The sequence below is a fragment of the Ornithodoros turicata genome, chromosome 9 (genome assembly GCF_037126465.1).
Source record: "Ornithodoros turicata isolate Travis chromosome 9, ASM3712646v1, whole genome shotgun sequence".
NCBI lineage: Eukaryota > Metazoa > Arthropoda > Arachnida > Ixodida > Argasidae > Ornithodoros > Ornithodoros turicata.
Genome location: NC_088209.1, coordinates 5,165,540 through 5,181,090, shown reverse-complemented (window position 1 = coordinate 5,181,090; position 15,551 = coordinate 5,165,540). Strand labels below are relative to the sequence as shown.

At 46.2% G+C, this 15,551-nt stretch overlaps 1 protein-coding gene across 1 annotated transcript in view; it reads right to left on the bottom strand.

The window, feature by feature from the left end:
• The window catches only part of LOC135369232 (uncharacterized), a 105,132-nt gene that overhangs the window by 54,804 nt on the left and 34,777 nt on the right, over positions 1-15,551 (bottom strand). The window contains exon 6 of the mRNA XM_064602854.1: positions 5,000-5,144. Within this exon, the coding sequence (XP_064458924.1) occupies positions 5,000-5,144 (145 nt within the window). The remainder of the gene's footprint in view (positions 1-4,999; positions 5,145-15,551) is intronic.

The window sequence follows — 15,551 nt, the reverse complement described above, 5'->3', positions numbered from 1 at the left end:
AGGGCTTATTGTTTGCCTAAGAATATGTTTTTTGCTAGAATATGTGTTTTATGAGGTATTCAGTGTTGAGCACGTCGTAAATGTTAGCACTTAGCATTAACAACAACCATGCCTACGGAAAATCAAGCGTACTCTGCAGCGTATCCTGTCAGAGTATTCTGCACATCGTATTTATTTCTGATAGCTCTTGTTGTTTAACACATTTAATATTTAACCAGGTTTCCAATACTACGTAATACATCCATAATGGACCCCGTGTCTGAGGGACGCAGCCTAACGACACCAACTCGCCTGCTTCATTGCCACCTTATACTATGGTGTTTCAAGTTTGAAGTCACCGGTTGAGGTACCTGGAAAGAGGCAGAAGCTCTAGTAGTCACGTAACATGCCCTATATTTTACAATTCAAGAAAAAAAGAGAAGTAATTGGTTCTATTTCAAATAAACTACTTTTCTTATTCTGGCGGAAATCTGCCTTCTTCGTAAAAGAACTGTTCAATTTGCCAGCTGGACAGAGAGTCCTCAGCTGTGCAGGCTCCACTTGAGGGCACCAGGCTCAAACAGCTGAAATGTCGGCATTTTGCTCAAATAGTGCGATAACTAAAATACACAACAGCTAATAACTGAAACATCTACATTTAGGTATTATATGCTCGGCATGCATAATTTTTATGCGTATGCAAGCACGAGATGTATTCTATTTTACATTGCGACACAGCTCATCTACCAACTGTATTGGCACCAATGTTATCAGCAAATATGGGCTGAAGTCGCTGCACAGGCTTTACAGAATGCCCAGAGCAAGTTGTACTGGCTGAACACAGCGGTACACCACGGATATAGTAATGGTTGGTCAGGTTATTTTTGATAATGTAAAACAAAGCACAGAGTTGTAGCAGGAACAACAACTCCTGACAACATGGTGCATCACACGTAGGTTGATTTTTGAGGCGAACTGCAGAGCACTTGCAAGATTTGTTCTGGCATGTTACCCCGGTGAAAGACTATAGCTGCGATACACTTCTGCCGCCCTGGTTTGAGAGAAGAAAAAGTATAACACAGTATGCAGCTCCAGTTCCGGTCAATGCAAATGGATGGAATTCACCTGAGTAGTGATTATAAGTTAAGGAACCAAAGTCTGCACTTCTTAAAAGCAACCTAGCTTATTCAAGTGTCAGCAAGAAAATGTCCTCCTCAATATCGTATTTGTATACATGATAAAGTAAAATGAAATCAACTAAAAAAACTTGTGAACAATATACAGAGCCCGAATCGCAGGCAAGACATTGCTGCAAAGAGGAATCTGGAAGGAGGCTGCACAGCATTTGTCTGCTCTGGATAGTGGGTAGCAGTGATCATGCTATCTCACTTCAGGGGTTTCAGGCTCCCCTGAAGAAGTTACCTGTAAACATGAAAGCAGATGAGTGAAGAGAGAAGAACGGGTACATATGTTCAATATATTAAATAAATACTCTATCAAAGTATGGTTTCTAAGATCATGCTAAGCGAAGTCTGTTTTTATCAACAGCGCACCACCTGAGTTTAATAACTAGCTTTTTTTTTTTTTTTACTCTCTCCCTTGTGAGACGTAAGCGGCCGTGAGGTTCCAAGCCGCGCAGATGAGAATTAACCTATTCATGCAATCCTGAAATCTGGGACAGCATTTGGACCACACGGACTGAAAGATTTTTGTTAGCAGCAATAACGAAAAGTGCTCACACCTTTGCGCCGTTTCGCTTGATGTTCTCTCCCCGGTGTGAACAGGTATTGTGATGGCGCTACACCTCGTTTCAAACGACACTGGGCTCCGCACCCAGTACGTTGAAGAGATGCAGCGTACCCTTCGCAATCGCAGGAATGGAAATGTTCGCTACAAACACGACCAGTTGATGGCACCGCACTGCGTTTCCATTCCAGCGGTCCGACTGTTTTGTGCCATCAAACGCTGATCGTCTCGCCGCTGGGAAGCATATGACATTGGATGCCACGCGAATATTGCAACCAGCCATCCAACAGCGCCTCGGCATGTCGGCGAGAACCATAGGATGAGACTGCGATGGACTGCGCCAGTCACGCTGAAGCTGACCGCATGGAGATTTCCACTCCCGGTGAACGCATTCGCGGGACCCTACGGCGCATGTTTCTTGCTCGACCACGACATTTCACGATGACGTGTCTTGGACACGGTGGTGGTTCCACCAAGTTGCTTATTGCGTCTCCGAGCGGCAGCTCGCCACGGCGCGGCGCCAGATGTACTCCCTTTGCCGATCCGTTTAAATTCGCTCCCGAGAATACTCCTCGCACGGCAAAGGTAGAATCTTGACTCTAGATTCATAAAAATGTTTTCTTTCAGATGAAAACGAGGAAAAAATCATTTCATAGTCCATTTAATAGAAAGAATTCAAGAGGAGAAATAAACTTGCTCTATCAACCGGTGTTCGAGGTAACTCGTTACAAGAAACTCGTTACTTGTAACGAGGTAACTCGTTACTGTAACTAAGTTCCTTTTTTGGTAACTTGTAACTTAACTCTTGCGCCGTAGTAACTTTCAGAGGAACTCGTTCCTTTATCAGGTGACTTTGCCAAAGCAATTTAAGTTCAGTTCCAAGTTACTTTTAATTCGCTTTTCACTTAAGTCCACGTATTTTCTTGCTTTCTCTCCAGTTCGTTCACGCCCTTTTTTGCCATAACACTTGATATTCAATCAGTGACAGTATTCTATTCAGGAAGTTAGAACCGCTGTCACCGAAATGAATCTGAACCATTGTGCCCTCACAGAGAGTAAGACGCAAAGCGTTCGAATAGACCAATACCGAAAATACAGAAAAACGTCATCATGACGTTGGTAGACAGACTCAGTGGCGTCGCTTGGGTACGCGTCACCCGGTGCAGGAGCTCCTTGCGTCAAACCCACCCCACCCCACGCCCCATTAACGGATACCTTTCCGTGCCAGGCGATTCACGATAAATAAACATATTACACCACACTCAGAAAAAAAAATTGCCTCGCAGAGAGCTCCTCATGTTGTTTTTGGCGTCATCGTGCCACAAACAACGGGAGGAAGCGTCAGTATTGGTACGGCGCGTCACCCCTTCCGTCGCTTCACCCCGTGCGGACCGCACCCCCCTAGTGACGACACTGGACAGACTGAAACCGAAACAAATCAAAAGGAGAGGGTTGGGTTCCACGAACGGGCACTTGTTCGCTGCCTCTCATTGAAAGAAAAGTAGGACCGAAGGTCGCGTCCCTTTCAGGGACCATCGTAATCCCCTCAAGACCGCAGCTTTCGTGCGCGTCCTTGTCCCCCTCCAACTTCGAGCGTAGTTTAACTCTACCAAATCTGTGCCGCTGTCGAACACTATGACGTCAATTGTTTACAAATATGGAGAGGTCTATTGTTGAACATAAACAAAAACGATCTACGTGTGTTGCACACCTCCGCGTGCAACTCGGTCTAACACTGCCTCCTATCCTGCATCTGGTATACCTCTCACAAAGACTCATCCTCCAACGCCACTTGCGACAACTTCGCTACCCTAACGTCACTTTGGCCACCCTGCTCGGCCCGATTCTGCTCAACCAGGGGGAAGTTACGACTACCCTCCTGAGCTTTCTCCGTGCCACCGGCCTCTCGACCAGCCTCTAAGGCCCTTTTGTGTGGCTGTGTGCGTGTGGTGACTTTCTTTGTTTTTTTTCCCTTCGTTTTCTTTTTATGGAAGGAATAGCAAGTCGGCCTATGCCTGACTAACCTTTCCTCGCTTTTTTTTTCAGTACGCATACCCCCCCCCCCGCCCAGACACACACACACACACACACACACACACCTCAAGGTCTAACTCAACTGCTCACGCGAGCTGCACCTGCGTAATGCTGTTTTGTGTCCGAAGTAACTTGGAAGTAACTCGTTCCGGTTTAAGTAACTCAGTAACTGTGAGTTACATTTCAGGCTGAAGAAATTCGTTATGAACTTACTTACATTTTTCACACGGTAACGTAACTCGTAACGAGTTCTTTTTGATGAGTAACTTCTCGATCTATGCTATCACCCACAATCACTTTTCGTTTCCCTGTTTTGGGGTAACACGTACGTCACTTCAGTTCAGGGGGGATGGACAAGAGGAGACGAGAAATTGGAGGAGAGAAATGAAAGGAGATTAAGAAAGGAGGTCGGTCTGTGCATGTGTACTTCGTCCACGTTGCTCTTGATCGCAATGAGTGGCTCCTGGATATGACGTGGTTTGGGAGCCTGCCATTTTCCCTGAACCACTGCGTCTATGGGAGATTCTGGCGGCTGCACAGCTCCAGCAACCCACCAGCAAGCTGTATACGGAGAATGGGGAAGCCATAAACTTGTCCACGCCCACAGTTCTCGTGGTGACATATATCGTCCAAGATTCGAAAACGGACAAACAAGCGCTGACTTACGTATTCTGCTTCAGAAAATCTAGTTTTCTGTTCCGGTATTCAAAATGCACTGGCTTATTCCGATAGCATGTCGAAAAAATGAAGCTGCACTATACAATACCTTGTTTCCAGTGTGGATCGCTCGCATCCTCATGCGACTCGCGAGTTAAACGAAAAAAAAACTTTGTTGGTAAATAGCTCTTACCACTTGCTTTTAGAACATTATTGAATTGGTTAGCACTCATATTTCTCCTACATATTGTAAGCGCTCATGCTACAAATAAATTAGAAGGCAACCACCACTACAATCAGCGAGAGCGTCGCGGTCTACTAATTCAAAATATTGTACCGAAGCCCACCATGCAGTAGAGGAGGCGAATATCACTGTAGATGCAGTAACCTACCGGACTCCTGGTAGTGTTGTACTAAACGTTTCACTTAGCAATTGCCTCATTGAAAACGACAAATTCCATGTGAAAGAGCCCCCGCACAGTCAATGTGAGAAAAGAAATCAGTGTCTCTCACTTTTCTTGTACGCTTTCACTGTTTCGCCTGCTACGGTTGACGCGTGAGTAATATGGCATTGCATACTCACTACCTCCCAGCCGTTGTAACGCTTGCAAAAAGGTTCTCTGCGTAGGTTGTATATTCCGTAGAAATGTGGTAGGCAGCAGGTATTCATTGTGTTGTAACAGAGGACGGGCTCTCCATTTGAAACCGCATTCCCGGTGAGAGACTGTCTGTGAAAATATGACATAGACATTTGCTGTGTGATTTTCTTCCGCTTGTTCGTTTAATAAAACATATTATGTAGGAGCACGTACTGTCATGTTCAACCTAACAACAACATATCAGGTGCTGAAGGAGAACTTTAGAATATATTATGCTACATATAACTATGAAAAAAGCATTTGTTAAACATAAGCATAGCCCCATGAAATTATCGCACTTCTCTAGAGCAGAAAGGAGACGACCTCGGTGGTGGTGGGTCATGCCTATACCTGAAGCTTCACCCACCTTTTCAGCTTTCTGACCAATTAGGTCTTGAAGTATGGGCCACTACCAATCAACCTATCCTCACTGTTTGTCACCCTATTCAACATGGGCAGCGCCATTTCCGGTGGCAAGTGGATTGGATACGGTTGAAATGGATACATCTCGCGATCTGTAAAACTAGTCGATTTTTGGTGCAAATTTGATGAACGCCACCTAGACTGCGCAGGGCACGTCGGGAACTGTCGTCTGCTTCCGTCGTTGTACCGCTGCTGTCAGAACCACCTGCTGGTACATATCCTGTCGTCGGTACGATTTGTTAACTTATCTACATGACTAGATGAATGGGAATCTACATGAATAGGCAAGAATTTCTATTTCTATAAGATTCAGCAGGTGACGATGATGATGATGATTCGGAGTTTATTGGTGCAAAGGCAGCTTAGGCCATAATGCACCACGACAGATGTTGGGTATCTGCTTATACTGAAATTTAATGATTATATTAAAACCAAGCAGAAATCGAAATGGCATAGTGAGAGAAATGAGACTGGTTGCAGATTATGCAGTTGGCGAATGTCCTTAAAAAACCTAAAAACACGTATGGTGGGGAAGAGAGGTAATTCATGAAAATAATGTTTGTGCTAAGAGGACATATCACATAGGTCTCAACTCAAAAATGAACTTTTTTCTGCGATAGATGGCGCCACACGCGCGGCCTTCTCACTCCTCCGACTTTGTAAGAAGTCCATCGCGTCTCTGATTGGAGGACACGACAAGCCCACGTGACAGGCGGAGACCTATGAGCTGGGTTGTGTTTCCTTTATTTTTAGATTTCCTCCTTTCCCGGATTTGCTTTTGCGCGGTGGGTTTGGTTGTCTCGCGTTTGCTGTTTGGTGTGTACGTTTTACTGGCATTTCTCGAACATGCCGTGTGACTGTCGCGTACCGCCGTTACCACCTCGCTTTCTCGTGGATGAAGATTGCTCTGATCGGTAGCAGCGGGCTAAAGCTTTTCACCTGATACGCAGAGACTGTCCGTGGAGGTGTCTATTCGTGATATGGTGATCGTAGTTTTCAGTTTTCGTGGGGTCACAGGATCACGTGTCCCTGAGAGTATCGGGGAACTCCAGTTGAGCTGAATACCGATTTTTGTCAGAGGCAACGGTATCCAGAAAGGACGCGGGGTTGTCGACGGTCATATGACAGTGCAACATCCCGTTGCAAAACATCACTGCTTTTCTTGCCAGTGACATTTACGCTGTTGAACCATGACGTTCGTTGCTGTCGATTGGTGTCGTGAAAGCGCTCCCTCAATTGGCTCGCATTATTCCGGTGGGCTCGCACAGGACTGCTAGCAAATTTCGATAGGGTTTCGCACTCCCCTTTAGAGCATTGCGCGGGCCTTGTCGGGCCGGGCTTTACGTTTTTCGCACGTGCCCGTGCCAGGTTTGGACTCGACAACACATACCATGGTGCGGCATGTACGTTCAGACTTCATGAGACTCGACAGCTGAATGTTTGTGTCCATTTTCATGCCTATTTCGTGTAACGGGTCTCGGTTCTTCTTCTTCATAGGGGTTAGGAAATGTCAGCCAGATGGCTACGGTTTGCTACTCCAAATCAATTCCAATTCAACAAAGCCAGAGAGGAGCAACCGCGTACACACGACACCGCTCTCTCCGTGAAGCAGAGTGAGACGCTGATCAAGAGGAAAGCCGAAGTGCGGAGTTTTCAGGCGTAGTGCAGGGTTCTGCACGACCCGCTCTATCCTGCGGTGCGGATCCCGGTTTGGAGTTTCCCGCGGGTAGCGGGTCGGTTGCGGGGGATATTATTGACACCCGCGCGGGTTGCGAGACTGTTGCGGGCAGCGTTTTTGGCACAAGCACTGCTGGCGGGTCGGCCACGAACAAGCAACGGCTACAGCAACAACAACGAAGAGAAAAGATCATACCAAATAATAAGTAAACAAAGGCGCCGTAGCCCCTGCTGGTCGGGTCCGATTGGGTGCGGAAGTTCATTTTATGGTAGACCGCGGGTGGCGGGTCTTGTCAGAGGAGGTAGGGGTCGGGTATGGATTTCACCCTCAAATAATGGGTTGCACGTCATACGGTCCAAATGCCCATTTTGGCAAACTACCCAGTGTCCGTCTGGCTTACGCGAACATTTGGGAAAACAAAATGCGTGATAGCGGTTTTCTATAGAAACCGCTGTCTTGTCCCCCATCCCGAGTTTCTTCAGCTATCAAACAAACCAAACAGTGCACGCATGCACATGTCATGCGCATTTTGCTCATGTGCTGCAACTCGTGCTGCAACTCGTGTAATGTGACTGTTTTGCCAAAAGGCAGAGTAGTCGCCTCTGGAGAAGGCGTAGAGCACTGCATGGGCCGGATTTTCAGGCCCGTGCCCTGCCCATACACCAATATTTCCATACTGAGGCCCTATCCAAACCCACCTCTGCTCTAAGTGTTCCCCAGGCTCGCAGCGGACCCGATGGCCAGTCCCATTTGTCCATTCCAATTTTCTTTGTGTTCTCGAGAAGGATGGCTCCATTACATACCCGAAAATCGTGCCAAAATTTTGGCGGCGATTTTGAGTAAATGGCCTCCGGATTTGGCCAATTTCGTGATACAGTGTGCGTGCAGACGGCAGGTGTCAATTTGTTACTTCCTTCACTGTATTATTGTTACTTTTTATGGGGTTTAATGCTAGCCGGGCCTTCCTCAACCACGATAAAAATTTCATAATTCCAAGATAAAGCAACCTGTCTATCAGTCTGTTCAGGCTGACGTGTTGAGTTGTTTGTCTGGATATTCGATATTTCGGACGCGACTGTTTATCATAGTGTAGTTTGCATCAATTGCGGACTATCCGATTCATAAATAAAAGAAAGTGTTTATTTCCGCGGCAATCGAACTACGATTTCATTTTCACCGTCAGAGATTGCAGGCGAATTTCCATCCTTTCCGCGGTGCATATACAGTTCATAAAAGGAAGCTTTTGACCACTCGATAAATAATTTGTTGTTTTTAGTGTTTAAACATATGATCGTTCCACTACAGCGAAGGATTCTTAGGAATGCATGCAGAATGCTCATGACAAATAAATCTGGGTTTGGGTAGCGTGCCGCAAAATCTTGTGGCAAACGTCCCCACCCCCACGGTCATCCCAATATATTTGGTTTGGCTGGTCCATAAGATGAGTGAAGATGACAGATGAAAGTCGCTGAAAAGGTTAGCCAGCTGTAGGAGTCGAACCCACATCTTCTGGATTGCCGGTCCAGGGCTCTACCAATTGAGCTAAGCTAACACGCCTTCTCAGCGACTTCCAGGGTGCGTCATCTGAAGGGACAAACCAGCCACTCTCTCTCACTCATCCTCCTTTCACTCTTACATTTTCGCTCACTCATATACACATTCATAAGATGGGATCGACGCAGGCGGCATCTGTTGAACATGAGAGAACTGATGTTCGGAGGCTGGAACAACATAGAAGGGACAAATACATACAAAGCTTTGGCTTTGTATGTATGTATGTACAAGGCTTTGTATGTATTTGTCCCTTCTATGTTGTTCCAGCCTCAGAACATCAGTTCTCTCATGGTCCATAAGACCCTAAACCAATGTGCAAAACACCACAAACGCATTTGATTTTATTTATATTTTTGCATGCGGTGGGTTTATTGTGTTGGCCCCGTCACAGAACATCCGCGTCTGCACGAGCGGGCTGCCAAAGGCTTGGTCGTCGCGTCGACCTCAGCGAGCAGACGACCAGACAGCCGTGGAGAGGAGGTCTGCGCAACGGCGCCAACTGCGTCTCGCGCACGGCACAGACGCACGCATGGTTCTGTCTCCCTTGCAGCTTCTTCGGAGATTTACTTGTTTAGCGTTCAGCTGACTTTGCAGTTCGCCGCATCACGCATTGTGATCCCAGAGAAATGTAAACGATGAAAGGCGCGTTGGTTGGCAGTAGCCAGCTGAAGTTTATGACGCGCGACAGGTTGTTCGTGGACGCTGACGTGGAAATCGTCACTTTTAGCTATCCCGGAGCTACAGCGGGCCGTCTGAGAGAAAAAATCCATCGACTGCACCTAGCAGTAGACTGGATCGTCATGTATGTCGGTGGCAACGATATCCAGGATGGGAAGAGTGCCGCAGCTGTTTTGCGGGAAGTCTCAGTAAGTACAGATTGCAACGATTTGAATCTCTGTGCTACTAAAACCCATTTCCTCTGACACGCCAGGGAAGATTCATTTCCATGAATTGTCTTCTTTCACAGGATACCGTTGAGGTGGCGAAAGGCTACGCGGAGCATATATTCCTGTATAAGCTGATGCCACAGACAAGGCGGCCTGAACTTTCTGGCACAATTCAGGGATATAACGCGATAGTGCGCACGATTCCAGCTGTCCGTGCCGGTGATGCTACGGTGTTGAGCATTGACGTGAGTAGTCGCTTCTCGAACGCTAACTCTGGAACTTCCTGGTGGTCATAACAGGTATTTTATACAGTATGCTCGTTAGTTTTGGAAAAACAGTGCGACAAAAAGTAACTGGGGCTACCTTTGTGGTGCTTGAATTACAAACAGGTGCTGGTCTTGATGCGGTACCTGTTTGTAATTCAAGTATCACAAAGCTAGTTTCCAGTTGCTTTTTATCGCGCAATTTTTCCGAAAATAAAATGCGTACGAAGTACTGGCACATGCCTACTAGGAATTCCGGTTTATTTGTATTTATTTATTTATTTATTTATTTATTGCAAAATACCCTGCAGCGCCGGGGGGCATTAGAGCAGGGGAATGGGGATATACATCACGAAAAAAAAAAAAAAAGGAGTACAGAAATCGTGGACAGAATGAAGAAAACACACTAATCTCGCATGGATCTCAATTTGGATAAAAAGAGAGATATTGAAGAGATATAGAGAGATAGAGAAGAGATATTGTTGTCTTTGTGAAGTGCTGTTTGCAAAAACATTCCGTATATATGTTCAAATATCTTTTCCAGCACAAGGTCTGTACCAGGAACAAGGAGGTGAAAGAGGGGATGCTTTCACGGGATGGCTATCACATTTCGAGGGGACGGGGCCCAGCAAACCATTAATATCCCTGGAACATCCGTACAAGGTCGCGAACGTCCTGAATATCTCGACATCCGTAGGATATCTATGGGATATCGCACAATTTCAATGCGTGTTGGGCTTACTCCAGTAAACAACAGATCTTCCTGGTACGTTGGAAGGATATCGCGCTCTGGATGTTCGAATGTCCCATGACAGGCAGCCTGCATATCCTAGGGATATCTATGGGAGATCCAGGAAAGATTTGTTTGTCCTTATAGAGACGGTGACCTGAATTAAAAACACAGTAGTTGATAGGAAGGGATGTCGGAAATGTTGTTGGGTATACTGTGAGTTGATGCAGAAACACAGGAATTGCGAAGATACAACCTCATCACCGTTACAAATGGTTTACGCCACGCTACCCCTAACGAACGTGTGTGTAACGATTTGTATTTCAGTATATGTTCCATCCAGCTCGCAAATAGAGGTTACTGCGGGTTTTCAAAAGTGGTCCAAGTAAGGCGGGCGGGGTTCGGCTCTTATGCTGGCAGGTCCGGCAGTGTTGCTGTACTGTGATGAATCCTGTTAGGCTAAGGTAATGTTTTGTTCCCCAAATGGGAACAATAGTATCAAATTGGTTAAAACACACAAATATTATTTGCTGGTACACAGTTGCAGTGTTCTCTACGCACTCTACGAACACCAAATATGTGATGCACAAAATTTTAAAAAGCAAAATATGTACGATATTCGTAATCTCCCTTATATATCCAAATATCCGTGACAGACGTCGCAGGGACTTTCAGTGGATCTACAAACATGGCAGAAATGCTAGTCGCTGGGATATCGCATGGATGTAAAACGGATCTGTGGCAAACTCCACTGGATATCCAAATGTCCCGGGCAGGATATCATACGGACATTTGCTGGATGTATCCGGTTTGCTGGGGGGTTATCGTGCCTAGCAGGCATCCTGCGCACAGCCCTCGTGAAACGCTATGGACCATGGCTGAAAGCACCGGGACCGCGTCGTGGCATCGTACTCAAGCCAATGGAGTCGTGTGAAGAATGTCGTGCTAAGGGACACCCCACGAGTGCATGCAGGCCTGTGCTCCCTCCGTGGTGAACGCTCACCATTTTAGCTGCCATGTCATGACGACACAGAACGATGTTACCACCATTACCTGCTGTATTATAACAACCACGTCATCTGATCCCCAATCCAATGCTCACTTCTGTCAACAGCAGCAACGTAGCCAAAGCTTTTTGTAAACAACTTTTTTTGTAAACAACAAAAATTTTGTAAACAACTATCATCATTCCAATGGCGATTTTGTAATGGCTCCATGCCGTCTGCCAGCTTCCGGCTGGGCTGTCTGCTCGTTACCCTAGGCACCCTGAGACCAGTAGTTTCCTTAGAAGTTGGTCCAGGGCACATATGCCCCCCTCCCCGTGATATTTCCTGGAGCAGAAACTCTAAACAGAGCGAGGTGGTGCATGATAATGCGTGTGAAATTTGAAATTGAAAGACTACGGCGTTGCATACCACTATGAGTGCGAGTCACTGATGCCCACTGTAGCCTGCATGAGATGGCTGGGTATTTTCCTACGGGTGCAACTCGTGCGATATGTTTTGGTTAATAAAATATATTATGATTCATAGCAAGCTTTTCATGGGAAAAAATGTATTTCTCCTCAAATTCGTATTGTGGTCCGTACAGATGTCTCTGCAGTGTTCCCCCGGACTCAGGTTTTTCTTCAGATGAAATCTGGTCAAGGTGACCAATAGCCATTGTTAGTAACCACTGGTTTACAGATTCCTGCAAGCAGAAAATCCTAGACAGCCAGCACCCGAAAGATTAAAAAGAAATCAGTAGCATGTGTTCACTATTGGTAGATTGGAGATATTTTATTGAAGAACGCAGCATGTATACATCGTCACGTTTTCTGCATTACTTATGCGTATCAGCTCATGCTTGTAGCCTCAGAATGTTCATTAGTGGATACAGTTTCCAACAGAGCACATTTCATCATTGGCGATGTGGCATAAACACATAATGAAGTACCATACAGTCCGCTGCATGTAGGCGCACTTGGACATGAAGGTCTCGCACATACGACATCAACATATAGCATCCTGGTGGACAGAGCCAGATTCATAATATGGGAATAGTAAAAACTTGGAACGTGTTACTCAGCAACGAGTTTCCTTTTTGAGCAATGAAGTAGCAACTGATAGTTGTTTTTGCCATGCTTGTCAGTTGGCAGCTAAGGCCTCAAAGTGTGTGTTTATGGAAAAAAAATGTCCAACAGGGCACCATTCATCATTGGCCACATAATGCTGTACCAGGTACAACAGTGGCAAGGGCAGGTGCTTCATAATCAGGGAGAGAGTGGGAATTTTCAAGTGACAGATAAAGAGAGTAACACTTAGGACGTTTGACCTTTCGGCGTCTGGCCATCATATCTGCAGTAGTACTGGAAACCTGAATCTGAAAAGGCAATTTTCGTATGTTGAAATGACACCCAAGTAAAGGCAAGATGGCAAGAGGACGTAACGCAGAGCGACATGTTGGGATGTTGCTCGTGCTCAACAATGCGAGGAACTGGCGACAGTTGGGAGACAGCTCTGCACAATTATGATACTTACTGACCTTGTCAAAATATCAAAATGGATTCATACTCAGGATGTCGACATCTGAACAGGCTGGTGGAGCTTCAAAAGTGCTAGGAACACCATTCATGTTTCTTTCCACGATTTTCATACACTCAAGCCAAGGTAGAATACCATGATGGCCTCACACATATAGCATCAACGTGTGGACGTGTTTCAACAGTGCCTGGGAAGAACGACGGTTTGGGGACAGCTTTGCTATATTTTCATACACTCAAGCCAAGGTAGAACACCATGATGGCCTCACACCCCTCCACAGGGGTAAGGGACCGAGACGAATAAGGGCACTTCACTTCCACGACAGTGTCGTCACCGACAAGCCCATCAGGTGTTGCAGCAAGGTATGCAAACTCCCGATCAACAACAAGGCCGCATGGTGAAACAGTCACCCCTAAGTCATCCTGCAGCTTAGCAATTGCAATGAGCTCAGTGTCGCGACCATATCGGAGAGCCTCAGTGTCAAAATGACCATAGAGCAAGGAACGAACAGTACTTGCACTGCTCGTTGCATCTCGCATCTTGCATACCTTGCCAAAATTCGAAGCGGTGAGTCGCTTTCTCTCTCCTGCATCCACAAAGTTCTCCCTTCTTGACCTCGAGTATCAGCCTCGAGCTGCTCTGCATCTGGTTGGGAGAGCACAAGGGAATCCTTATACACCGCAGCAGCTTCAACATAGTCATCGTGGTTCATCTCTGGGGCATCCACTATGGAACCATAGTGGTTGTCGCTCGAAGCACGCTTGCAAGGCGCACCTTCAAGTGAACGCTTACAGCGAGCAGCCCCAGAACCCCGATGCCTTATGCAAGCAGCACGAACAGCTGCTTTACGCTTCAGCATAATTTTTGCATACTTCCCAGGGCTGATGTTGTACACTGCCATATGTACAGCACGATGGTACTGCTTAGAGTTGAAAGACACGACAGCCCCTGAAGCCCGCATTCCGAATGATTGATCCCCTCTGGGAAAAGTTTATTCTTTTCCCGCCAGAAAACTTTGCAACGAGAGAATTGAAATGTTATGCAGCATTATTGTTAACGTCAAGGATCAAGCTGCTACCATTGATTGCCAAACGACTCATCGCTACAAGGATTTCATTGAAAAGTCCGCATTTCCTGAGCTCTGGGACGTGATTGACTTCCCCTTTTTTTGGACCACTGCAAAAGTAACCCGCACATTTTGCGTGGTCGCCGAACAAATGGAGTGGCCCATTACGGATATCAGCCACCAGGTTCCAGATCTGATCTCGTTTGCTGAACTCAACCTGCTCTTTGCGATAGTGAATAGCCCTAGCAACTCCAACTCTTAGTCGAACAGCATTATCCAGAAGTAGCTTCTTCAGCGATGGGGGAATGGGGGTTGTTCTCTTTGCCAAAGCAATATCTCGAAGACGACTTACATAGTTTCGAAGAGGGTGGTTGCGACATTCTATCTTCTGAATTACCTGATGGTGGTACGGTGCAGCTTCAAGAATTGACTTGTATGTGCTCGAATCACTGTCAGCGATCAACTGTAAGTACTTTACCCCGTGCAACTCAATGCTGCGCCTGAAGCCTTCAACGACGATATCCTTCTCCATACTGGTAGAGCTGCTGTCCCAGTTCTTGAAGCACAGATGCTTTTTTGGGCTCGACCCTGCCTTGCAACTTGCGCACAGTGTACAAAATTTGTACCGGACGCCTAGGAACAGTACTTTCTTTGTGCGGCACCCAACAATTACAGCCTGCAAAAACGAAAAAATGTCAGGATTGTATTCCACAAAACTCTACACGCAATGACAATGTTTCCAGGAATTATGCATCTGTATGCGTATCGTACAAACTCGTGCCACAGGATGTATACCACTCTAGTACGTGTGTTTACCAAAAGACAGCAGTGCCACTAATAGCACCAGAGGGATCAACTTTTTCCTCCAAATAAATGCTCATAGTGTTCTTTCCGCAAATGGTGGGCACAGACTTCCTGTATATCTCGTCTGCCAAGCGGTGTGCAAGATAAATCCTTTTTCGGGCACCTTTATTTAGTGTAGATAACAATATTTACTTACCAAGCCAGAAAGAGCGTCGTACTTGTTCTTGTATGAACGTTTGCACCAAGCACCATCGGCAACGACCGTAATTATAGGAACACACAGTCAGCATTGACGTCCCCAGCCTCCCTAGCTAACCAAGCTTCCTCAATGCCTGCTTTTCTTATTTCTTCCCAAGCTGTTTTATCGATTCCTTTAGCAACAATATCCTGATACTTACTGTACGTGCTACTAGCCATGCCGGGTATGTCCAGAGCACCTAGGAGCTCGAGAAGGCCTGAGAAACCAGAACCTATAGACACGATACCGTTCACTGCTGAGGAATTGACGTCCATGCGTTGTTGAACAAGTTGATCAACTGGTGCCTCCGTTGTGACTACATCTTTCCTCAG